The sequence below is a fragment of the Elephas maximus genome, chromosome 22 (genome assembly GCF_024166365.1).
Source record: "Elephas maximus indicus isolate mEleMax1 chromosome 22, mEleMax1 primary haplotype, whole genome shotgun sequence".
Classification (NCBI taxonomy): Eukaryota; Metazoa; Chordata; class Mammalia; order Proboscidea; family Elephantidae; genus Elephas; species Elephas maximus.
In genome coordinates, this window is record NC_064840.1 from 19,343,426 (window position 1) to 19,368,793 (window position 25,368).

The 25,368-nt window shown below is 46.5% G+C and overlaps 1 protein-coding gene across 4 annotated transcripts in view; it reads right to left on the reverse strand.

Moving 5' to 3' along the window:
- Window positions 1-25,368, reverse strand: part of SSH1 (slingshot protein phosphatase 1) — a 78,414-nt gene that overhangs the window by 33,889 nt on the left and 19,157 nt on the right. Inside the window, exons 3-4 of one of the 4 annotated variants that reach the window (XM_049866994.1) lie at window positions 6,818-6,961; window positions 3,332-3,435 (exon numbers count right to left, since the gene is read on the reverse strand). In XM_049866994.1, coding sequence (XP_049722951.1) covers window positions 3,332-3,435; window positions 6,818-6,961 — 248 coding nt within the window. Of the gene's footprint in view, window positions 1-3,257; window positions 3,436-6,817; window positions 6,984-25,368 lie in introns of those variants that run through there. The other 3 variants (XM_049866995.1, XM_049866996.1, XM_049866997.1) reach the window with 3 other exon arrangements.

Genomic DNA, 25,368 nt, shown 5'->3' on the forward strand with positions numbered 1-25,368 from the left:
CCCCCCAAAATAAAACTCTCTTTTGAAAAATTACCCTAGAGATCGTAATTAGAACCCCAGAAGGATCAATACTGCTTATGCGCCCAAACTCTCCGAAAGGAAATGTCGTGTTTGCTCCTCTTATAAAAGTATCTTTTCCCTCAAATTCTCGTAAAAAGACCAGACTTAATAGTCTGACTGAGACTAGAGGGACCCTGGAGGTCATGGTCCGCAGACCTTCTGTTAGCCCAAGACTGGAACCATTCCCAAAGCCAACTCTTCAGACAGGGATTGGACTGGACTATGGGGTAGAAAATGATACTGGTGAGGAGTGAGCTTCTTGGATCAAGTAGACACATGGGACTATGTAGGCAGCTCCTGTCTGGAAGGGAGATGAGAAGGCAGAGGGGGACAGGAGCTGGATGAATGGACATGGGAATACAGGGTGAAGAGGAGGAGTGTGTTGTCTCATTAGGGGGAGAACAACTAGTAGTACATAGCATGGTATATACAAATTTTTGTATGGGAGACTGACTTGATTTGTAAACTTTCACCTAAAGTACAATTAAAAAAAAGTGTCTTTTTCATTTTAAGGCAGCATGATTGGAATCAGGTCATCAGAAACTCTGTATCTTATCTGTTCTCTCCAGTGATAGGATTCCAGTATAAAACACCGTACACTGGCACCACGTTCAGTCAGGAACACTTTGGAAACAGTGGTTCACAATCGAAGAAGGACATGAGCTTGCCACCCCCATTCCCACACCTAAATGGCACCCTTGCCTGCTGTGTAACCAGCCCCAGGGTGGCACACCACCACCACCCTGGGTTGGCTCTTACCTGCCACCATTCCACCTCAGGTCATAGGACTGCTCAGATGAAAGCAAAAACAAACTCCTTGTCTGATAAATGCTGAAATGAAATGGACATTTTCCACACAGACTTCCTTCTGTGGGATTGTTGGCTGAGGTGTGGAACTGCTCACACACAGGAATCCCAGCCCGTCTCATGTCCACACCAGGCTCTGTAGCTGCGGTCACTCAGCACGGACATGCAGGGCCGCATGGTGCCTTCCCCAGGGTCGCTGACTGCCACACTCGGACAGGTGGCGGCCTTGACCCTCCCAAGCTCGCCCTGTCCACGTGTCAAGGGCACAGAGCCAATCAGCCGGTGCTTTCCTCCTCCTCTCTGGCACATTCCAGAGATATACTGTTGTTGTCAGGTGCTGTCGAGTTGATTCCACTCACAGCGACCCTACAGGACAGAGTAGAACTACCCCCTAGGGTTTCCAAGAAGCAGCTGGTAGATTTGAACTGCTGACCTTTTTGGTTAGCAGCCGAGCTCTTAGCCACTGTGCCACTAGGGTTCCTCCAGAGATACAGGAACCGGCTTTACAAAGGATTTTTACAAAGTGGTTTTGCACTTCTTCAAGCTCACACTCACTAAGAAATAGCCTTTGAAAATGAACAAGAATGATGACACATTGTGAAAAATGTAACCAATGTCGCTGAGTAATTCGTGTAGAAATTGTTAAATGGGAACCTAATTTGCTGTGTAAACTTTTACCTTAAACACAATAAAAAAATATTAAAAAGAAAACATCCTTTGAATTAAAGGACGGAGACCTGTTATACCTAGTGAACGCCGAGCGCCGCTTCGTTGTATGTGTTACGGCTAAGACCTGGATGATGGCTACATTTCCAACAGGGCAGAGCCATTAAGAAACCCGAGAATGAAGGCTGTGTTTATAGTGTTACTGTCCTAGGAGTCGCCGTAGTAATAATTATAGCTACCACACACTGAGTACCTATTATGAGATACGCAAATTATATACATAATTCTTAATTTCTCTAAAACCGTGTGAGGTACTAGTACTGGAAGCCCATTTTAAAGGTCAGGAAACTAAGGCTAATGAGCAGTTGGAGAGTTGACCTCGCCTGCTTAGTTAAGTTGTAGAACTGGGATCAGAAGCCAGGTCTGTCCTAACTGCTACCAAGCAAATACTCTTTTCACAAACCATCTGCCTCCTGAGGCAGGAGGATAATTTCTTAGCTTCAAACAGACTTAAGTCTTGATTAATTACAAATATCAGTCTGTGAAGATATTGACTGCCTTGTCGCTATTCTAATTTTATTTTTATATTATTATTGTACTTTAGATGAAGGTTTACTGAATAAACTAGCTTCTCATTAAACAATGAGTACACATATTGTTTTGTGACATTGGTTACCAACCCCATGACACGTCAACACTCTCCCCTTCTCGACCTCTGGTTCCCTATTACCTGTAACACATGAAATTCTAACCTATGCACTCAGATCCGAAATGAGGTTGGACGACTTGAGATTAAGCAAAGCGATTACAGGTGGCAAGAAAGCGGGCCCCTACTGTTAGCTGGCTTCGCCTGTGGTTGTCCTCCAAGTCCAAGCCCTTCCAGCTCTCAGACATTCAACATTCAAAACGTGCAGCCCTTCCCTCCCTCGACAGGCTGTGGCCTTTTACAAAGATTCACTCGTATGCAAATGTTTTTTGAACTCCTCTTTTCCAGTTGCCTTCAGTTTCAGAGCCAAGCCACCTAAGAAAACCAGTCCTATTACTTCAAAGGTATTTCTAATTTGTTTGCTTTTTGACCTAAACTAATACTCAGTTTAGTACTTTTCATTACTTTTATCCACTTCCAAAAACCAAATCTTCCACCACAGTGGATGCTTTTAGAGTGTCTGTCAAAGGCCCTTAAAGGAATTCCTCAAGTGGGAGTTTTCCAAGTGCTCAGGGAAATGAGAGCATCCCCGGACTAGGTATATAGCACCCCTGGGTGGTCATCTTCAAAGGGCCCAAAAACCTAAAAACTAAACCTGTTGCTGTTGAGTCGATTCTGATTCACGGCTACCCTATCAGACAGATTGGAACTGCCCAATAGGATTTCCAAGGATCAGCTGGTAGATTCGAACTGCTGACCTTTTGGTTAGCAGCTGAGCTCTTAACCACTGCACCATCAGGGCTCCTTTAAGGGGACAGCCTGTGGCTGTAACGTGTTCTGGTGCCTTCGTTAAAAAGTCAGAACTTAACTTAAAATCTGCAGTCAAGGGACACAATGAGTGTAGGAAATCTTTACACCCAAACAGGACACTGCTGGCCACCTTATTCTCATGCAGACACACCTGGTTCAAAAGGCTCACTAGCTCCCAATACCACCTGGAAGAGCCTCTACCTGCCCCAGTCATGACAAACCTGGATTCCACTCGTTCTCTGGCCTTGAAAACTAGCAAGTTGCTCACCACCAATAGTGGAAGGCTCCTCCGCTGCACAGAAAGTTAGTTCCGATTTAAGCATATCAACCGAGAGCCATCACCTGCATGCTTGTGGGGGTGCTGAAGACTCCGCGGGCCTTGAGGGCTGCTTCCCTGCTGTAAGAAGAGGGCTGCTCCTTTCACCATGAAAAAGCTCTCACTTAAGCTGTGAAGAACAAAACCAGAGCACGGTTAGTCTGGAATTCAGGGAGCAAGATGGACAAAGACATGCTACAAAGGAAAAGCCTGAGAGGGGACAAATGGCATGGAAAATGCAAACGGAATGAAATTGGTTTTAATAAAATTTCGCGTCGTACGAAACCTTTGCTAAAAGCTTGCTGCTGCAGAGCGTATATGATGAGACAAGGTTGTCGGGTGCCGTTGGGGCGATTTTGACTCATAGCCACCCTATGTGACAAAGTAGAACTGCCCCGTAGGGTTTTCTTGGCTGTAATCTTTACAGGAGCTGACTGCCAGATTTTTCTCCTGCAGAGCCACTGGGAGGTTCGAACTGCCAACCTTTTGGTTACCAGCCAAGTGCTTAAACACCCAAAGTTCCTTCTGGGTTCTACCCACCCGACAGGATCCTGCAAAAGGAGCTCACTGTGATCCGGCCTCTTCCAAAAACAGAGAACAGTTCTCTGGTTGGGCGACGGTGAGCCGCTTTGTGAATTTTTCACACTCTTGCTGCTGATCTTTGTTTCCAACTCCCTGACTTTTTGTCTGTTATTAAACTCGTACAAAGTGCTCAGAATAGTGCTTGGCATGTAATTCTTTTTTTTAAAAAAAAAAATAATTTACTTTGTTTTTGTAGTTGTTGAAAACATACACATCAGGACATACACCGATTCAACAATTTCTACATGTGCCATTCAGTGACATCGATCACACTCTTCAAGTTGTCCAGCCATTCTCACCCACCTTTTCCAAATTATTCCTCTATCACTGATATAAACTCACTACCTGCTAAGTTTCCTATCTAACCTTTCGAGCTGCTGTTGTCAATTTGGCCCCATATGGATAGTTCTTTAAAAAAGCACAATGCTCAAGGTAGACGCTCTTTACTAATTAAGCTAAACTATGCCTTGGTTTAAAGAAGACTTTGGGAGACATTTCTGGTTTCAGGTTTAACGATTATCTCAGGGCAATTGATCTGGGGATTCTTCCAGGCTCAGTGGCTCCAGAAAGTCCCTGACTTTTAGCAACTTCATTGCTTCTTGGTGCCTTTCCTTGATGAAATACAAGGGAGGTGAAATGACATTTTTACTCTTTGTTTGCATGTTAAAGAAAGCTACTGCCCTGTGATTTAACTTAGTCATAGTGGCTCTGTCCTCTATTCCTGCAGAAAATTGAAAGCTGGCCCAATGAATCTCTCAGTGAAATGAATCTTTGGCGTTTGTTATTTTAACTAGTAATACCATCTACGTGCAACCTATATTTTTAAAATTATAATTAAAAAAATGTTCACTTTCATGATTTGTCTATCAAGAAAAAAACTTTGGCTTATGCAGAAATTTAGATGGTATAAAAAGAGAAATCTTCGGCTCTTAATGACTACCAATTGTTAAAAAATGCTATTATCTCTAAACATTACCCACACGATACACCAAAATGTTAACAGTGATTCTTTGGGGTTGAACTACCTCCAATTATTTTCTTTCTACTACTTAGTATTCCCCAAGTATTCTATACTGAGCAAATATTAACTTTCTTAGATGACTATTTTTGATTTTCCAAGAAAGCACATACTATACTTTACAATGGCATAAAGTACAGTAAAAAATATTTTTATTTTTACTAATTTTACGGAAGATCACAATTCAAATTATGGGGAACTAACTCCCTCTTGAGCAACCATGCAATATACAAATGATTTGAGGGGAAAATCTCTAAGAAAGAGAAGTCTCTTTTTTTGTAAAACAGAACTCTGGACCTAAGCAAATAAAATCCCACCAAAAATACAAAGGTGTTTGCTGTGCTATCAAAACCAAACAAGATCACTTATGTCCCAGACATCTAAAATTAGTAAACATCTAATCCTGGAATAAGAAACTCAGCTAAATCTACAAGTGCACTTCAGGTACTAGGAAAACACACCACAGAACTAGCATTTAATGTAGCCGAATCAGGAAAACTGTGATCTTCTACAATATGGGTCCACAATAAAATCTGCTCAGTTGTCTGGCTGAATTCTTATGCTACCCATAGTGACTGTTCAAATGCTAAATGATATGGCTTAGTTTGACTTCTCTTGTTCAGGCCTCTGAGTGACAGACAACTGGTCTTGCCTGATAATGCTAAGACTTCACATCTGTAGAGCACTCCCTCATCTACTGTCTCCAACCTGCTGCCAAACTACTCTGTTCACACTGTCCTGTGCCATCGAGTTGATCTCAACTCATAGCAACCCCACGTGACAGAGCAGAACTGCCCCATGGGGTTTCCTAGGCTGTAATCTTTATAGGAAGGAGTCCTGGTGGCATACTGGTTAAGTGCTCAGCTGCTAACCAAAAGGTCCGCGGTTCAAACCCATCAGCTGTTCAGTAGGAGAAAGATGCAGCAGACTGTTTCCATAAAGATTACAGCTTTGGAAACCCTATGGGGCAGTTCTACTGTGTCCTACAGGGTCGCTGTGAGTCAGGTTTGGTTTTTCTGGTTTAATCTTTACGGGAGCAGACAGTCAGGTCTTTTCTCCTGTGGAGAGGCTGATGGGTTTGAACCGCCAGCCTTTGGGTTAGCCACTTAACCACTGAACCACCGGGGCTCGTACCACTCTACGACAGCTGTATATTTGTGCTGCAAATCTCAAGGGCTGAGGAGCTCAGGATTATAAACAATGAAAGAAACGAGAAGCACCCTTTTTTGCAGTCTCACCCTTGCTCAGGGGAAGCAAAAAGCTCTTTAGCACCCACTTGGCCAGTCCAAGATCCAGACTGTCTCCTTTCAACAGGCTGCTGAATCACCTAACACCTTTCCCTTCCATACCTCGAAAATGTCAGCCTCTCCTTCCTTCAGATTTGACAACCAAGTTGGTTTTCAGAATTCTTCTGTTTTAGACACAGATTAAACAAACAAAAAAAACCTGCTGCTGTTGAGTCAACTCCTATAGAACAGGGTGGAACTGCCCCATAAGGGTGGAATCGAAATGCCGACCTTTTGGTTAGCAGCTGTAGCTCTTAACCACTGTGCCACCAGGGCTCCAGACACAAGATTACTATTTATTCTCATCAAAACTTGAAAGAGCTACCCAAGGGACTCCAAAATCCGTAAAATTTAAAATCAACAATCCATTCGTCGAAGCAGCTGGGGAAATCCTTCCAAGGCGCAACATCAGCCTCTTTTGTTCATGAGTTAAAAAAAAAAAGGTGGTGGGGGGGGAGCCCATAGTGACCAGAAACCCAAGCGCTCTGGAAACAGCCAACCACTAACAGTGGCTTTTCCCTTGGAAATCACAGGCAAAAATTTCCCCTCGGTGTCCCTTACGTTTCCTTTGGAAAAAAAAGGAACAATGTGAAAGAGGAGGCAAGTTTTATCCCACGATCACTTACAAGGCCAGTTGTTCCTCAGTGTCCCCGGGGCTGATAAGAATCAGTGCCTTCACCCCTACATATGAAGTCAGGGGGACTGTATTGATCAGGGCCCTGGAGCACCTTGCCTCTGTTCTCCTCATGACGGCCGATAACAGGCGTTTACTGTAAAGAGCAAGAGTCCGAGCTGCAGGGAAGCCCAGAAAACACATTAACCAAAGCTGTGTGAGGTCAGCCTGTGCCCTGGGAATACAGTAAGCGGATACGGTGGGGGGACAGCCACACAAGACGACTCCTGGGGATGAGATTCATGGGGCAGGGAGGGGGGATGCTGAGCAGGAGGCCACAGAACACAGTCACAGGACTTATGAAAACAAGATGCAGAGATTCTTGGTGACCCTGTTTTCCGTCTTCAGGACTGAGTTCACCACAGGCCCAGCTCCCGACGTGCCCTCTGGATGGCTGACTCAAACACTGCTTCCCACTGCCAGGACGTCATGCGGTTCCCTACGTCAGGACTCCGATTCATCAGTCTCAAAACTCCTCGCTGGGGCAGCCCTTTAAAAACCCATGTTGGTGATGACACACACACTTTGTTCCATGTGGCAGATCTTAGGCAGTCAGGGCAAGGAAATACAAACCACCCTCCCAGCTATAGAAAAGCCAGCCTTCCCACAAAGGATTTTAGCCTCTTAAAAAGAGAGTGACTAAAGTTACAGAAAGGCGGCTGGGTGATGCAAAAAGTTAAGCACTCAACTACAAGCTGAAAGGTTAGTGGCTCGAACCCCCCGCCCCGCCGAGGCACTTTGAAAGCCACACGTGGCAATCTGCTTCTGCAAGAAAACCCGATGGAGCTGTACTACACTGCAGACGTGGCGTCACCATGAGTCTGAACCGACTCGATGGCAACTAACGACTAAGTTACCGAAGATCAGACCTAACCGGTAACACCAAACCCACTGCCACTGAGGCAGTTCCCACTCACACGACCCCATGCGTTACAGAGGAGAGCTGGGCTCCATCAGGTTTTCTTGGCAGTAATCTTTATGGAACGAGACTGCCAGGCCTTTCTTCCATGGCACCGCCAGGTGAGTTCAAACTGCCAACCTTTCAGTCAGTGGTTAGGCGTAGACTGTTTGTGCCACCCAGAGACCTTTTTAAGGTCAGACCCAGAGGGGAAAAAAATTGAAGTGTTTTTCTCTATCACTTTAAGACAAATCTTGATGAAGGATTAAAAAAAAGGTTTAGCGGTGGCCCTCCTACCCCGTTCTATCCTCCATGCTTTTATCTCCACAATACAAATATGTTTTCAGACACTGGTTACTGCCATTTTAGAAGATCACCCAAGATTAAAGTTTCTACAAAGCATTGAAGACAGATAAAAACCTCAATCAGTACTCCTCAAAAAACCCCAACCCTCAGGATATAAACAGCCAGGGTCGCCCAGAAACCGGTACATGGTAGGAAAACAGAAATCAGCGGTGGTGATACATACTAATCTGGGCTGGAAACCTCTGAACAGCAGAAGTCCTGAGCTGGCTGCAGGGAGACGCAGGAAGTCAGTGAAATAAAAAAGGTTCACGGCTGCTGCGTCCACAACCTTACCGCTACCTCTAGCTGCCCCTGGCGCCCCGGCCCTCCATTCCCGGCGGGCAACAGGAGAGGCCAGGAGATGGCTGGCGGGTCCTGCGGCGAGGATCAGGGAAGTCCCTCGTCAGATGATGTTTCCACCCAAAGAGCAAATGGCTCTTGTGGAACTCTTGTCTTCCCCTGATATTTTGGCTTAAAAAGGCCCTTGTCCCGGCACATCCTGATGAAAGAAGGCCATTCAGAGGGAGCAAAACAGCTGAAGTTCCCTAACCACTCACTCCTACGGGCTTTCCTGTGGGCTTAGGGACAAGCCATGGGGTGTGGATTAGGGGCTGTAAGGACACACAGCTGGCCAACAAGGAGCAAACCCCAAGCCACGAGGTGCCCGTTCGTTAACATCGATACGTTGAAGGATTTTTCTTTCTTTCAAACCACCCTCCCTTTACTCAACAGTGACACAGTGACACGGGCAGCTGCCACAATTAGCTCTTCCGCCTTTTCAAAGCACTTTTACATTCTGAAAATTCTTCGGTCATGTTAATAGCCATCCGAGGAGGCAAATCAGACATTCCAGGTAGAGATAACCATAGGTGCCAAATGAGGTGCTTTGAGAGATGCCAATGCTGGGGCAGCCCAGGCTGCAAAGGGAAAGCAGGCCCAGCTTCCAAAGGGCTCGGGACGTGATCCCAAAAGCCACTCGGACAGAGCCAGATGAGCACCACCTGTGTTTTTAATGCTGCTTTCAGCCCAGATGTGAAATAAATTAAGGACGCCTCATCTCCATAATGCAAAGCAGAATCGAATAAGCACCCTAGGAGAGAAACCCTGCTGGAGTTTAGAAGAGGGAAGAGAGGGCACCTCAGGATTCTGGAACATACCATGAAGGAGGCAGCCCTGAGTAGGCATTTCTGGAAAAGCCTTGTCTGGAAGCTTCCCCAGCTCCCAACAAATCAATTCATCCTCACAAAAGGATTAAATAAGACGCGTACTACAATTATTCTTATCTTGCAATTGGGAAACGACAGGTTCACATCTTTAGAGGAGACTAGACCAATGCCTGCCTGTCCCAAGGCCACGTTCCTAAGCCCCAGAACGCTGTTTCTACTTGTCCAGAGTGAGTATCAGAACGCTCATCCGGCGGCCCCCCTGCCTGTGGGGCCCCGACGGCTAGCTGCAGTGCGGCCGCTTGGGTTCCACTAAAGCGTGTGTCACTGCGGGGTCAGGATACGGACCCCGTCTTCAGGCCTTCTTCCCAAACTCAAACGCACTGTGCATGGGGAGGGGCAGGGAGGCGCAATTCAGGAAACTAGAACGTGAGGAAGAGGAGACTTGCCGTCAGACTGTTCCCAACAGCCCAAGGGGCAATCCAAAGGGTTGGGGGACCTGCAGTAATTACCCTAACCACTGCCACCACTGCACTTACGGGGCAGGGCACTATTAGATCCTTGGGGATTGAATGGGGATTGGAGGAGGAGCTCGTGAGCCACGCGGCCACGCGGGCCAAGAAGCTGCTTTCCAGGCAGGTTTCTCGTCATCAGGACTATCATTTATGGAACAAACCCACCAGCCGCTCCAAGGGAGAAAGATGTGGCAGTCTCCTCCCATAAAGATTACGGCCTTGGAAACCCTATGGGGCAGTTCTACTCTGCCTTAGAGGATCGCTGTCTAAGTTATCTAGTGCTGCTATAACAGAAATACCACAAGTAGATGGCTTTAACAAACTTATTCTCTCACAGTTTAGGAGGCTTGAAAGTACGAATTCAGAGCACCAACTCCAGGGGAAGTATTTCTCTCCTGTTGGCTCTGTGGGAAGGTCCTTGTCATCAACCTTCCCCTGGTCTAGGAGCTTCTCAGCACAGGGACCCAGGTCCAAAGGGTGGGTTCTGCTCCTGGCTCTTCTTGCTTGATGGTAATGAGGTCTCTCTTCTCTCTGCTCACGCTCACTTCCTTCTTTTATATCTCAAAACACGATGACTCAAGATACAACCTAGTCCTATAGATTGTGTCCTATCTCATTAAGACCGTAGAGGTTAGGAGTTATGACCAAAAAAAAAAAAAAAAACAACCAAACCCAGCGCTGTTAAGTCGATTCCGACTCATAGCGACCCTCTAGGACAGAGCGGAACTGCCCCACAGAGTTTCGAAGGGGCGCCTGGTGTATTCAAACTGCCAACACTTTGGTCAGCAGCCATAGCACTTAACCACTATGCCACTAGGGTTTCCAGGAGTTATGATACATAAGATAATTACATCAGATCATAAAATGAAGGTCAACCACACGATACTGGGAACCACGGCATAGCCAAATTGATACACGTTTTGGGGGGACACAATTCAATCCATAACATTCCACCTTTTGCCCCCTACCCAATTCATGTCCTTGCCACATGTAAAACACTGTCACTCCATCATATCAATTCCAAAAGTCTTAAATCAACTCCAAGTCCAAATTCCATCCTGGGGCAGAATTCTTCTTCATTTGTGAAATCTACTACAAGTTATCTGCTTTCAGAGAACAATGGTGCAAGGTAGATATTTCCATTACAAATGGGAGAAATTGGACAGAAAAAAGGAATAAAGGGCATCAAACAAGTAAAAAACCCAGCAGAACAATTTACATTAGATCCCAAGGCTTGAAAAATAATCCTAAGACCATTTAGGCAATGGACCTGTCCTCCAGACTCTGGGTGTTGACCACACTCTCTGGATTCTGGAGGCCCCTTGGCCGTGGGCTTCAGCTCCGCCTTCCAAGCCCACTGGGACAACAGCTCTGTTCCCTTGGATTTGGGCAGTCCCATTCTCCTACTCTGTCTGAGTGGCAACCCTACCCCCCGGCCCTGGCAGGCCCCATTCTTCTGCCCTTTGGGCATGGCAGCCCCACTCCCCTCAGCTTCAGGCAGTGGATCCAGCTCCACCCCACTGGCACCTGTGAAAGGCAGCCCCATATTCCAGAACTGAGCTGATGAGGATCTGACTCCTTGAAACCTAAGAGGCTGTGGCCCCACCCTTTGAAATCTCAGAGGTCATGGCCCCATTCTTTGAGACTGAGGCAGCTCTGCTTGCTGTGCTCCTTGTCTCTTCCATTTCTGCTTCCTGGCTCCTTGGACTCTTGGCCCCTCAGGCTGGCCCGACCTCTTTCCTGCTCAGGCAGGTGTTACAAAGCTCTTTAGCTCTACCAATAAATTTGGAGGCATCCCAGTCCACCCGTAAGCCTCGGCCTGAAGGCACTTAGCTCTCTTGCTCTATGGGTCAGCTCCTGCACTGTCTCACACTGGTCTCCTGGTTCTGCTACTGCTGTTTCTCTGCTGCTGCTTCTCATCGACTGCGCCGTCTCCAGTGTTACAGCTCTGCAGACCTCCTTCTGAGCCCTCACCAGAATTGCCTTTGGTGTCCATGATTTCCCCACAAGTCTCTTCAAGGCAATCTAGGCTTTTACTGTTGGGCACTTTAAAACTCTACCAGTATCTACCCATTAATTCCAAAATCACTTCCACATTGTAGACATCTGTTAGAGCAGCACCCCACTCTCATTACCAAATTCTGTTTTAGTTATCTAGTCCTACTATAACAGAAATACAAGTGGATGGCTTTAACAAACAGAAATTTATTCCAAAGTTCAGGAGGCTAGAAGTATGAATTCAGGGCACCAGCTCCAGAGGAAGAATTTCTCTTTCTGTCAGTTCTGGGGGAAGATCCTTGTCACAAATCTTCCCCTGGTGTAGGAGCTTCTCAGTGCAGGGACCCTGGGTCCAAATGATGTGCTCCATTCCTGGCTCTTCTGTGTGATGGTAATGAGGACCCTCTCCTCTCTGCTGGCTTCTTTCTTTCATATCTCCAAAGACACTGACTCAAGATACAACCTAATCCTGTAGCTGAGTCCTGCCTCATTAACATAAATACCTCATTAACATCACAGAAATTATGATTTACAACAGATAGGATAATTACATCAGATTACAAAACGTAGGACAACCACACAATACTGGGAGTCATGGCCTAGCCAAGTTGACCCACATTTCTGGGGAACACAATTCAATTCACAACAGTTGCTATGGTTTTGGTTTTTGGTTGACGATGTGGCAGAGACTGTAGGAGGCTCTTAGCTATTCCCACACTATCTAATTTCCACAGCTCTGCAATTCAGTATTATTTTCTTCATACCACAAATGAAGGAAGCTGGTCAAAGTCTGTGATATAGGATCTCCAGGGACAGCCAGGGCAACCACGTTCTTTGGTGATCAAACTCCTGAAGTGACTCTACTGCACATCAAAGTTTAATTAAAAAACTCTGCCTGGGAACCCATATTTCTGGGTTCTAACTATGTTCTATTATATGTATGCTCTGATACTAACTTACAGGGTTCTATTCATTCATTCAAATATCCCAATGTTTGCGGAGTACAGCGCTAAGCCAGGTCTTCCCAATCATCGATAAGGGCAAAGACAACTATCCTCTTTAAAAGACGGCTGTACGTCTGGATGTGTGCCATGCCACTTAGAAACACAATTCCTTGAAGAACAAGAAATAGTAGATATAAAAACATCACATTACAGAATATTATGCTAAAGCCTCTGATTTTCAACTCTGCCTATACATCCAAATGACCAGTGAAACTTCTAAAACATATGCACGCCCAAGGTTCAAACCAATGAGATTCTAATTTGGAAAGTCTGTACCACTTTTTAAAAAGTTCCAGAGGCAGCTACCACTACTGAATGTTTGGATCAAAGATTCTACAGAAAAATCCTAGTTAAAAGGGGAAAAATGTAGAACAGAATTTCAAATTCTTATCGAATCCAGACTTTCTGGAGCCATTAAGGCTGGGTGAACCCCCAAAACTGCTGCCCTGATATAATCTTTTAACCTTAAACAAAAATACCGCCTCAAGTATTCTTCAAACCAAATTTTAATAGTAAATACTGTCTGCTTGGAGCACTGTGTTTTTGTTTTTTTAATTTTTATTGTGCTTTAAGTGAAAGTTTACAAATCAAGTCAGTCTCTCACACAAAAACTTACATACACCTTGCTACATACTTCCAATTGCTATCCCCCTAATGAGACAGCCCGCTCCCTCCCTCCACTCTCTCTTCTCGTGTCCATTTCACCAGCTTCTAACCCCCTCTACCCTCTCATCTCCCCTCCAGGCAGGAGATGCCAACACTGTCTCAAGTGTCTACCTGATCCAAACAGCTCACTCCTCACCAGCATCCCTCTACACTGTGTTCTTTCAAAGAACTATCTATACCAAACCCTTGCCACTGAGTCAGTTCCAACTCACAGCGACCCTATAGGACAGAGTAGAACTGTCCCACAGAGTTTCCAAGGAGTGGCTGGTGGATTCAAACTGCCAACCTTTCGGCTGGCAGCCAATGGGATCCAATTGACAACGGCAACTTGAAGGACTAGACAGGAGCCTTAGGGGACAGCAAGTTTAGGTTAATGAGGGAGGAACAATTTAGAAAAGGAGGGTGAGGACAGCTGCACAACTTGAAGAACGTAATCAACGTCACTGAATTGTACGTGTAGAAACTGCTGAACTGGTGTATGTTCTGCTGTGTATATTCTCAACAACAACAACAAGTTCCACAGGTACTTCTGGCACACAGGCAGGATTCAGAACCCCAGAACTTAATAATAGAAGATTACAAAGAAAGCTGGCTTCCCTACAGGTTTCATAAAAATGCCTGACATATGGTTGTTGTACAATAAATGTTTTCTGCTGGTGAGAGACATCACCAGGAAAAAACACCAAGGTTCTCTCAGAAGGGAACTCACACAACTAGGTACAATGAAGGGAGGTCATGCTAGGGGTCAGAGAACAAAATAATAGCCTCCTATGGAAGCAGCGAAACAGAAGTTAGCTGATAACTGCATTTGCCCATCTACTAGCAAATCCTTCAGAGTCACAAGCCTTCCTGCCCTTTGAAAGACGCTCTGCTCTGCATCTCGATTATATGAGGTGATAACAGTAACAACAACAAAAGACCAGACCTTTGATAAGCTTTGCTGTTGACAAAGCATTCGGGAAAAGTCTGACTCAACTTGACCTTCATGAAACTCTGGGAGGCAGACAGCTGGCATTATTATACTCATTTTACAGATGAGGAACTGGAAAGTTATTTCAGGGGTATGATTTTAGGATTTCTGACACTACATCTCACACACACACACAAAAAGAGAATACGAGCCTACAGCATAGGCCTTAAAACCAAAACCAGTGGCCGTAGAGTCAACCCCAACTCATGGCAACCCATGTGTGTCACAGGAGAACTGTGCTCCATACGGTGTTCAGTGGCTGATTTTTCCTAAGCAGGCCACTGGGTCTTTCTTCTGAGGTGCCTCTGGGTGGACTCAAACCTCCAACCTTTTGGTTAGCAGCCAAGCACATTAACTTTTTGGATCACCCAGGGAGTCCACAAGCCCTAAAAAGGGTCCCACATTGACTGGACTGGCTGCAACGAATCGAATTACTTTTACAGGGATAAAATTAACCCTTGATTGTACTCAGCTCTACACGGTGATTATGAAGGGACTGGTGCTCATCAGGGGCCTTGGTGGTAACTCCAGAAAAAACAGAAACTAATGTGAAGTTGTCACCACTGAAAGGACTGGTGCTAACAAGAACCCCAAAGAGGTTCCATTAATTCAGTCTGGTTTAATAAGTGTTTGCTCAGTCTCTATGGTGCCCGGTCACTGCTAAGGAATTAGAAATGGAAGAGACTGGTTCTTCCCCTGGAGTAACGTTACAACCAGTGGGTCAGATAGGCACCAAACCAAACCAAACCAAACCCAGTGCCATTGAGTCGAATCCGACTCATAGCGACCCTACAGGACAGAGTAGAACTGCCCCGTAGAGTTTCCAAGGAGCGCCTGGTGGATTTGAACCACCGACCCTTTGGTTAGCAGCCGTAGCACTTAACCACTACGCCACCAGGGTTTCCCAGACAGGCACAGGACAGGGAATTCAGTAAGTGCAGAAAGTTCCACAGTGGAAGAATCTGTAGGATGCTGCAGACACACACGGGAGGGACACCAAGCCCAAGGGTCTCCCTGGAAAAAACGGCACCAACAAAGCCTCGAAGGCTCAGTAAGGAAAGAAAAGGGAAATAGAAAGGAAGGGAGATTACAGTCCATGTACTCTACAGTGAGCACAGGAGGACTTGGTCTCTGCTGTAAAAGACCCCACTGCGATTTAGAAATGTCTATTCTGGTTTGTAAGTCAGTTTCTTGTAAGTTTGGTTAGCATAAGTTGGTCCCTCGGGACATGATCATCTCTGAGTGAACTAATCGTAATAACTTCAATCTTCGGAACATCCCAAGCTGAGACCAGACCTTGGGCTTTTGGTGGAGTCATCAAGCCTGTCAACGTAACATGTTCTCAGCACCCAAATGCTACGCCACTCAGAGAGTCTTTTTTAAAATAACTAAATGATACCTTTAATCCGAACGGTACTTTATAGTTTACAGAGAATTTGCCCCTACGTTTTTTCACTAATTCTTATAATTCCATTCTTCTGACGAAACAACGAAGACTGAAAGAAAGAAAGTGACTTGTCTGTGTTCACGCAGCTAACAAGTGGGTGGCAGAATGGGCTTGGGGGCTCCAATCATGGGCATCTCCTGCTACGTACCTATGCCAAAGGGCGGCATTATCCAAGCTCGAGCAACAGCGGGTTGTATGTACGGAGATACCTCGTCAGAGACATATCTACCTCAAAACCATTGGCGGTGATTTACAGCCCCATTCCTGGAAAGCGAGCTTTGTAAAGATGGGCAGTGGTAATTCAGTGGTAGGATTCTCACCTTCCACGTGAGCGACCTGGGTTCAATTTCCAGCCAACACACCTAAGGCTTAGCCAAGACCTGTCAGTCAGTGGAGGCTTGCCCGTTGCTATAATGTTGACCAGGTTTCAGCTGAGCCTCCAGACTAAAAGAGACTAGGAAGAAAGGCCTGACGATCTGAAATTCAGCCAGTGATAACCTTGTGGATCACAGTGGTCCAATCCACAACAGAATATGGGGATGGCGCAGGACCAGGCAGCGGTTAAGTCTGTTGTGCAGGGAGTCGCCATGAGCCGGGGACCAACTCCACATCAGCTAACTACAAAAATGAAGACTGACGACTTCTTGGAGAGCGATTAGCTAAAGACTACAGGGAGAGACAGAAAATTCTTTCCATTGCTCTCCCAAAGCTTCTTCCCTCATTCTGAACTCAGGTTCAAAAGTCACAAAGACCCTGAGGTGCAGCAAGATCTTGTTCTTTCTTTATTTCGTGCTTCACAGTGCAATCTGGCAGGGTCTTGTTCCAAAGCACCATGCTTCAGAGTAAAAGAAAACAAGTAACTTTAGGGACACACCTGTCAGCCAAAGCTCCCAAATTGTTCCCCTCCACAAGCTGAGAACAGGGAATTCCAGCTCCGTAGGGCATTATACTTAGGAAAAGGGGTCACAAACAAGAAAGCTGGCAGGGCTCATTACAATGTCTTTGCTGCTGGGGCATGCATTGTTTGGCGAGAAGGCGTGGGCTTCTCTCAGAGAGAAGGAATGTCCAGAAGTATTTCAGACAGTAAGAGATAGTCTCTGAGCCAGCGACATAGCTCTCCTTCACACCAACGGGTGGGAGCGGCTGAATCCGCCAGCAAGCTTGCAAAAGCAGCGTTTTTCTGCCTGTATAAATAAGATAGCAAGCGATGTGCCTTGACTTGGCACGACAGACCTTAGGATTGCTCCTTGACGGTCCCCCAGGGCTCTCGGGCCCCATGGAGGAGAGAGCCAGCGCGTCCTCCTCTGTGCCTCTGGTACCCCAGGAACTAAGGCCTTAATGAGGGGCAGGAATTATAAGGGCTGCATTGTTCGGGGAAAGGCAACGGCAGCAAATACGACCTAGCCAGCCAGAAATAACAGACACACGAAGAGAATGTTTTTGAAACAACTCAGAAATTCCAAGAACAGACTGTCTCTCGACTGCCCCAGGTTCTTAGCCCTTTCCAGGGTATGCAGCCTCATCCCCGAGGTATTAGTCACCGAGTCCTAACCTTTCAGGGGCCCCTTCCTTCCTAGTCTCCCAGTCCCCTTTCAGGCCGGTGAGCCACGCACCCCCGCCCAGCCCCACCGTGTACCTGGCTCTCTGCTGGGTCCTCAGAATGGCCCTCCAGGACAGCACTGACCAAGAGCCTGGGGATCTCTCTATCCGTGCTGCCTACTGTGGTCACACTAGCCACGTGTGCCTACTGAGCACCTGAAATGGGGCTAGTGTCAGGACCTACATTTGTCATTTTATTTAATTGATGTAAAATTGATTTTAATTAGGCACATGTGGCTAGCAACTACCATATTGGACGGTGCAGTTCCAGGAGTCGCATGCAGACTCTCTGCCTGGAGGCCACCTGCACCGTTCCTAACCACTGCTCTCATTACATTAGTCCCCAGCCCAGCAACTTCCAAGGGTGTGACGTTATCTACAGAGCCCAGATTTCTTATGCTGGCTGCCTATGGTAGTCATGGTGAGCCATTACATAGCCTTCATCCGACACTCCCTGACTTCAAGAAGCTTATGATACAGTTTTTGTTAGTTGCCATCCAGTTGATGCTGACTCATGAGGACGCCACATGTGCAGAGAACAACTGCTCCAGAGGCTGTGGCTTTACAGATGCAGACGGCCAGGCCTTACCTCCTAGGTGCCTTTGGATGAATGTGAACCGCCAACCTTTTGGTTAGTAGTCCAGCGCTTAACCATTTGCAACATCGAGGGACTCTCATGATATGGTTAGAAAAAGTACATTATAAAGAAAGCCTTTCTTATATTACCTCTCGGGGTCTCTTCCCTACTGCACCCCACGTCTTCTCTGCTCTGTCTCTAACTGCATGCCTGCCCTCATACTCTGGGTCTCTGTGCACAGCCTTCCCCCTCCCCTGTCTGCCTACTCAGGTCACGCCTGTCTTCCAATGGTCATCATTCTCCAGGAAGCCTTCCCATGCCACCCGTGCTAGGGTTCCTCCCTATCAACCTTCTCTCGTTTTACGGATAAGGAAACTGAGCGGTTGGAGGTTAAGTTACTTGCCCAAGGTCACATGCACCTAGAAAGTGGCAGGAATCCAAGCCTGTTGACTCCCAGACCGTGTTCCCTGACCTAGTCACCTATTAACTGGTGGTGAAGTTACCTTCGTGCTGATATATCTCAGCTTCACAATGGAACACCAGGCCAAAGCACATTAATTTTTTATCATCTCCTCCTGTGCCTGACATAGAGTAGATTCCAAGTAAATACTGGTGGAACAAATGGATGGAGCTGTCCTCCTCTACAGCCTCAAGGTACTCCTTGACTAACTCACCTTGGTCATCTCTGAGCAGCAGAAACGCTGGTCACTCACTACACACAGGATGAGCTGGACAAATAAGACTTAGCATATAAATGCTGTCGGTTTAGCCACGGGCACCTGGTGGTCAGATCTTGCTGGCAGCCAATTATTTCAAACAACAGCAGCAACGGCTAAATTCTCCACATCACCCTGAGCACCTTGGAGCTAGGGCCGTGACTTTTCCATCTCTGGATCCCTCCTGGTGCCCAGAAGGCAATAAATATAATGCTAATAATAAATACCTTTGTTGAGTGTCACCCTAAGCATGTTACACGTGTTAACTAATTTAATCCTTGGCACAACCCTGTAACCCACTGCCGTCGAGTCAATTCTGACTCATAGTGATCCTACAAGACAGGGTATAACTGCTCCATAAGGTTTCCAAGGGGCGGCTGGGGAGTCCAACTGCCGACCTTTTGGTTAGCAGCCATAGCCACTGCGCCACCAGGGCTCCAAATATATCCTTGGCGTGTATCTACAAATATTTAATATATGTGGAAACTGAGGTTCAGAGAAGTTAAGTTCACACGGCCGAGAAGTGGAGAAGCTGGGAGAGGACACAAGGCAGTTTGACTCTGAAACCCCTGCTCTTAAACATTATACCATCTGTTGAGCTGACACCTTGGTAAAACACAGTATTCCCTTCCTCTTTCCCCTACCTTCTTCAACAATTCAGTCCTAGGCGTTTAGTGGGGCAGAGCAAAGTGGGTGTCTGAGCTGGGGAGGGGGTGCAGTGGTCCAGACTGGGGTTTCTGGTTGTGAGCAGGGTGAGGAGGGCATTCCTGCAAAAGAGGGGTGGCAGCGGAGATGGGAGGTTGGTTACGTTCAGGGGGGTTATCACACCAGCATATATTTTAAGGACAATGAGAGCCAGGTTTCCCACTGTCAAGAGAAGGGAGCTACAAATATGGAAAGAGAGAACACTAGAATGAACCCTGTGACGATGGACTGGAACCGAAGGTATCGGTTTCCAATAAAGTTAAATAAATATAGATGCAAACGTGCACATGAATATATATGTATAGATACGTATACACACATATATATCACACACATACAAACATATATTCCCTAATTCTCCCCACTGAGATTATCTGGGAACAGTGACACCCCAATAGCAATGAGCACACCTATTTTGGCTTCTAAACTCCATTCTCCATTAGCAGGAACCAGGGCTCCTTGCAGAATTAGTTGATTCCAGGGTTGGAGCTGGGAAAGTCCAAGATGAGCCTGGAACATCTGGTGCCAGAAGGCAAGGGAGTGGTTAAAGAATGATGCGGGCAGGGCAAATGGACAAGAAGCCAGCTTGGATGAGATCCCACTAGCCAAAGCCAGGACAATGTAAACACCAACATCTATAATATAATTTATACGTTATAAGCCACTGCATAAAACAGGAAAAAAAGAGAAAAAAAGATTTTTTACAGACATAAATAAATAGGAAAGTTGATAGAGGACAGGACAGTAACAAAACTGCAAAGTATCTTCTTACTTTGAAATACTTCTTAATGCACAGGGAAAAAGGAAAAAAGAGTAACTTCACAGTGGAGAAGCCAGGTAGATGCCTCCTTAGTCACAGGATCATCACAGTGAAGGGACAAATCCAAATCACATGGCACCTCTGGGCCACTGCTGTCAAGGACACACGACCTGAAGCTCATCACAAGGAAACATCCAAACCAAAACCAAACCTGTTGCTGACCCCATGTATATCAGAGTAGAACTGTGCTCCATAGGGTTTTCAATGGCTGATTTTTCAGAAGTAGACTGCAAGGCCTTTCTTTGGAGGTGCTTCTGGGTGGACTGGAACTGCCAACCTTTCAGTCAGCAGCCGAGCACGTTAACTGCTGATACCACCCAGGGACTCTAAGTATACATCAGTCAACCCAAATTGGGGGACACTCTATAAGATGATGGGCCTGTCCTCTTTGAAAGTGTCAAGGTCATGAGAGTCAATATACAGGACAACTAAATGCAACGTGAGATCCTAGACCGAATCCTTTTGCTACAAAAGACGTTATAGGGACAAACAGTGAGCCTTGATCAGGGTCTGAGGATGAGATGGTATTAATGTCCTACATTGAAAAGACAACATCTTTTCCCAAAAACAAGTTCTCTGTATTGTGGTTTCGTAGGAGAATGTCCTTGTCTGTATTCAAAGGGTGATGGATGGGGCATCAGGCTGGCAACTTACCCTTCACACGGTTCAGAAAAAAGCTCTTTGTATAGTATCTGCAACTTTTCTTTCGAGTGTGAAATGGTTTCAGAAAGTTTTTAAAATATGTTTTTTTAGAATTCCACTTAATTGGATTTTGGTACAACACTACTTGAAATCTTTCTCTATTGGGAGATATCACATGAGACCTTAATATCATTCGATTAACCAATGTTATTAACATATTCGTGGCTTTCCCCTTCCATCTTCTGGATATTCTACCCCTCACCAACCTCGGGACCATTTCCCTCTTGGAGTTTTCCAAGACGGAAGCAGGAACGAGCTTTGCTCTGCACACAAAGCAGTAGTGCATGATGGGAAGCTCCGCTCTCCTGCTCCTGCTGGTCTGTACGTATGTCTACGTTCTGAGAGCCTCTCGCATACACAGCCCTGGCTCATGAAAGACCTCGTTTTAGCATTTTTCCACACTCCTGGAACAGCGGGGGCTGGCCTGCCCTGTAGGCCTTCCATTGTGAAGGGCACGCGGAGCCAGGATACTGCAGCCCTGCCAGGATATGACTCAGCATCCTGTTTTCAATGTTTGGGCAGCCGGCAGCTTTGGCATCAAGTGCTGCTGCTGACTTCACCTCGGAGACCACAAATACCTGGTTAATTGGCAGGATGGGCATGCAGCAACAGCTCTCCCTGTGGGCATCAGGGCCAAACCGAAGTCAACTTGCTTGTCCATCCATCACACTGGGTCTCCTTTCGAACACCCCAGACTTACCTACTGGGAAGGGTTCCTTAGAGGAACTGACCTGACTGCATTTTAAAGACACCACGAATCACACAACGGATCTACTGTGCCGACTCATAGCGACCCCACGTACAACAGAATGAAACATTGCCTGGTCCTGCGCCATCCTCACAATGGTTGTTATGCTTGAGCCCATTGTTGCAGCCACTGTGTCAATCCATCTCATTGAGGGGCTTCTTCTTTTCTGCTGACCCTCTGCTTTACCAAGCATGATGTCGTTCTCCGGGGACTGGCCCCTCCTGATAACATGTCCAAAGTACGTCAGATGTAGTCTCACCATCCTCACTTCTAAGAAGCATTCTGGCTGTACTTCTTCCAAGACAGATTTGTTCGTTCTCCAGGCCAAAAAAAACCAAAACCAAACCCAGTGCCGTCGAGTCAATTCCGACTCATAGTGACCGTATAGGACAGAGTAGTTCTTCAGGCAGTCCATGGTATATTCAATATTCTTTGCCAACACCATAATTCAAAGGAGTCAATTCTTTTTCGGTCTTGCTTATTCGTTGTCCAGCTTTCGCATGCACATGAGACGATTAAAAGTACCATGGCTTGGATCAGGCACACCTTAGTTCTTAAAGTGACATCTTTGCTTTGTAACACTTTAAAGAGGTCTTTTGCACCACATCTGCAATGGGATGTTTGATTTCTTGATTGCTGCTTCCATGGGCGTTGACTGTGGATCCAAGTTAAAGGAAATCCTTGACAGCTTCAATCTTTTCTCCATTTATCATGATGTTGCTTACTGGTCCAATAAGCAGCTGGACCAATCATCTTTGCCGATTAGGAAGCTCCAAGTCAGACCTGCAGCCAAGCTCCAGTAACTCTACCAACAGCCGGCCATGCATTCCACATGCTTCACCGTATTTCCCCTTGCTTTCTCCATGCCCCAATTTTCTAATTTAACGTTTTATTGTTCCCTATAAATTTTATAAGCTGTTTCAAATTCCTTTTAGAATGAGCACTGGTAGACGAAAACAGGCACATCAGCCCCTGGAGGGTAAAGATTTATTTTTACTCAATGTGTAATCCCTAGCACTCAGCACAGAACCCAACACATATACAGACAGTAAATACACGTTGGCTGAGTTGATAAATAAAGCAAATAATCCTAAATAGTAACTGCTTCTGTCTTCAAGTTGCTTTGCAAGCGATACTTCTCCCTTCTACCTGCACGGCTGCACGGGAGTTCTGAGGGCCTGGGGTGCAGGTTCCTGAGGGAAGCCTCTTGCTGCTTAGGGTGGCTGATGGTTCGGCAGGCCTCAGCCCCAGGCCTGAAAAGCCACTCCCAAATCCCCCACCTGCTATAGACACAGCACAGGGCAGGCAGGGCTGGGCCATCTGGGAAGTGACAAGTGGTTTCCAAAGGTGGTAGCCAGCCTGGCCCTCTCTCCAAACCACACCAATGGTGCCCTCCCGTCTGGGAATTCTGACTGGGCCCAGATTTGGGGAAACATGTCTTGAGAAATCTTGGCAAGCAAGTGGCCAGCCTCAACTAGGAATCACTTTTGTGGGTGCAGAGTGGCCCCTAGCAGGGGGAAGACCAGACACGTTTTAACACAGGGCCTCCGGACAGCCTTCTTCAAAAGTCTTTTAAAAAACAGTTCAAAAGTAGCCATTCAAGGAAAAAAAAAAGAGGAAGATAAAATCTGTAAAAATAATGGCAAACGAGACATGATTTTTCCCAGATAAAAAGCATGGTGCCCTGGACCAATTTCCAGCACGTGTTTGCGGTCCAGCGCCAACCGCAGCCTGAACGGTTCAGTGGAGCTTGGAGGGAAAATAGGTCGAGCGTTCATTCTTTTTCCCTCGTAGGTTCTACTTGGTTAACCTTTGGGTCTTGTGTGGTGAAGCTGTCTCAAGTCCAACCATGGAGGGGAAGGTCAGGAAGGGCTGCTTTGCCCGCCACCCAGGAAGGGCTTTCACTTGCTACCATCAGTGAAAATGATGGCCTACCGACACAGTGGCTCAGTGGTAGAACTCCCACATCCCATGCAGGAGACCCAGGTTCGATTCCCAGCCAATGCACCTCATATACAGCCATCACCCATCTGTCAGCTGAGCCTTGTGTGGTGCTGTGATGCTGAACAGGTTTCAGTGGAGCTTCTAGTCTAAGACTAGGAGGAAAGGCCTGGGGATCTACTTCTAAAAATCAGCCATAAAAATCCTACGGCTCACAATGGTCAGGTCTGCAATCAGTTGTGGGGATGGCACAGGACCAGGCAGCATTTTGTTCCATTGTGCGTGGGGTCCCAATGAGTCAGCGGCTGACGTGACAGCGGCCAACAACGAGAAGACACTATAGGAGTATATGACACTCTATCAGTATAAGAGCCTCTCAAAGCCTACAACAGCCCTGAGAGAGGGGACTTTTCTTCCGCTTCAGGGAGGGGAGGAGGCTGGCCTGAACCTCACTCCAGAGGCCCTGCTCTTCCCAAGCACCAAGGCCGTGTACTGCCCTTGTATATCTCATGGTGATTCTCATGCCAGCACTGTGAGAGAGGTGAGTGCAATCTTCTCATCGGCACATTCGTCTCAGTCTTGGGAGCCATCAGCAACCCCAACTGAGCCCCCAAAGGCTGTGGGAGCCCCCAGTCCAGACTCACACCCTTGCCCTCACCCGACCACTCAGCACGCCCTGCGTATGGCTTCTCATCGGTGCTTTGATTAATCCTGTTTTCTCATTTTCAGTTTTCTTTGACGCAGAACAACCCGTTTGGATGTTCTCCTACTCTAAGGAATTTCCTAAGAAGCTATCCAAGTCCAGACATCTGTCCACAGCACAAATGATGCCAAAGACAAGATCTAAAGGCAGGAGTCCTTTCTTCCTAAAGGGTGTGTGACTCTGCTGCCAAGGGTGACGCGTGGCTGATACCGCTTAGCCGAGGAGGAGGAGAGCCCAAGTCAGGGGCCCACTTTCTTTCAGTGGCCAGACGAATTCTCTGTCTCAGGGTCAGACCATGACCTTGACCCAGATGGATATCCCACAAATGCATGACCTGCTCTCACTCACTTAGGGAAAACAAAGACTCTCGGCGGTCTGCTACAAACCTACAGCGAAGGATTAGAAGTACCGTATAAACACAGAACCAGATTGGTGGCTTCAAGGACTCTCAATCTTGCATTTGGAGGCCATAATTTAATCCTGTCTTTTCATAGTTTTTTTTTTTTTTCATAGTACATAGGAGGAAACGGGACCAGAGAGGTGAAGTGACTCGCCTAAGGTTGCACAGCAGATGGTACACCTCAGGACAAAATCTAGGTTTCCTGACACCCCCCTACCCCACTCCCACACACCTCTGTCCCATGTACCATGAGGAAGATCACTGGTACCATCACCACCTCCCTGCACAGAGCTGGCATGAGCATTCCTGGTATTTGCACACGTGCACACACACTCTCCTGGCATGCACAGTACCTAGGAAGAAGGACCCCAGGGTCCCATGGCATTCTTCTGAAGTCTAAGCACTGGTACTCCGGACATTTAACGAAACCTACTAGACTCGGAGCGCGATTCATTTAAAGTTAACCTTAATAATACGTTTAATTAAGTTTCAACAGAATCAACGTAAAATTAACTCTTCTCCTCTCTGTTCTCATTTGTCCCTTGTCTAGAATGAGTTTTCTTATAAAAAAAGAAAAAGTGAGGGGT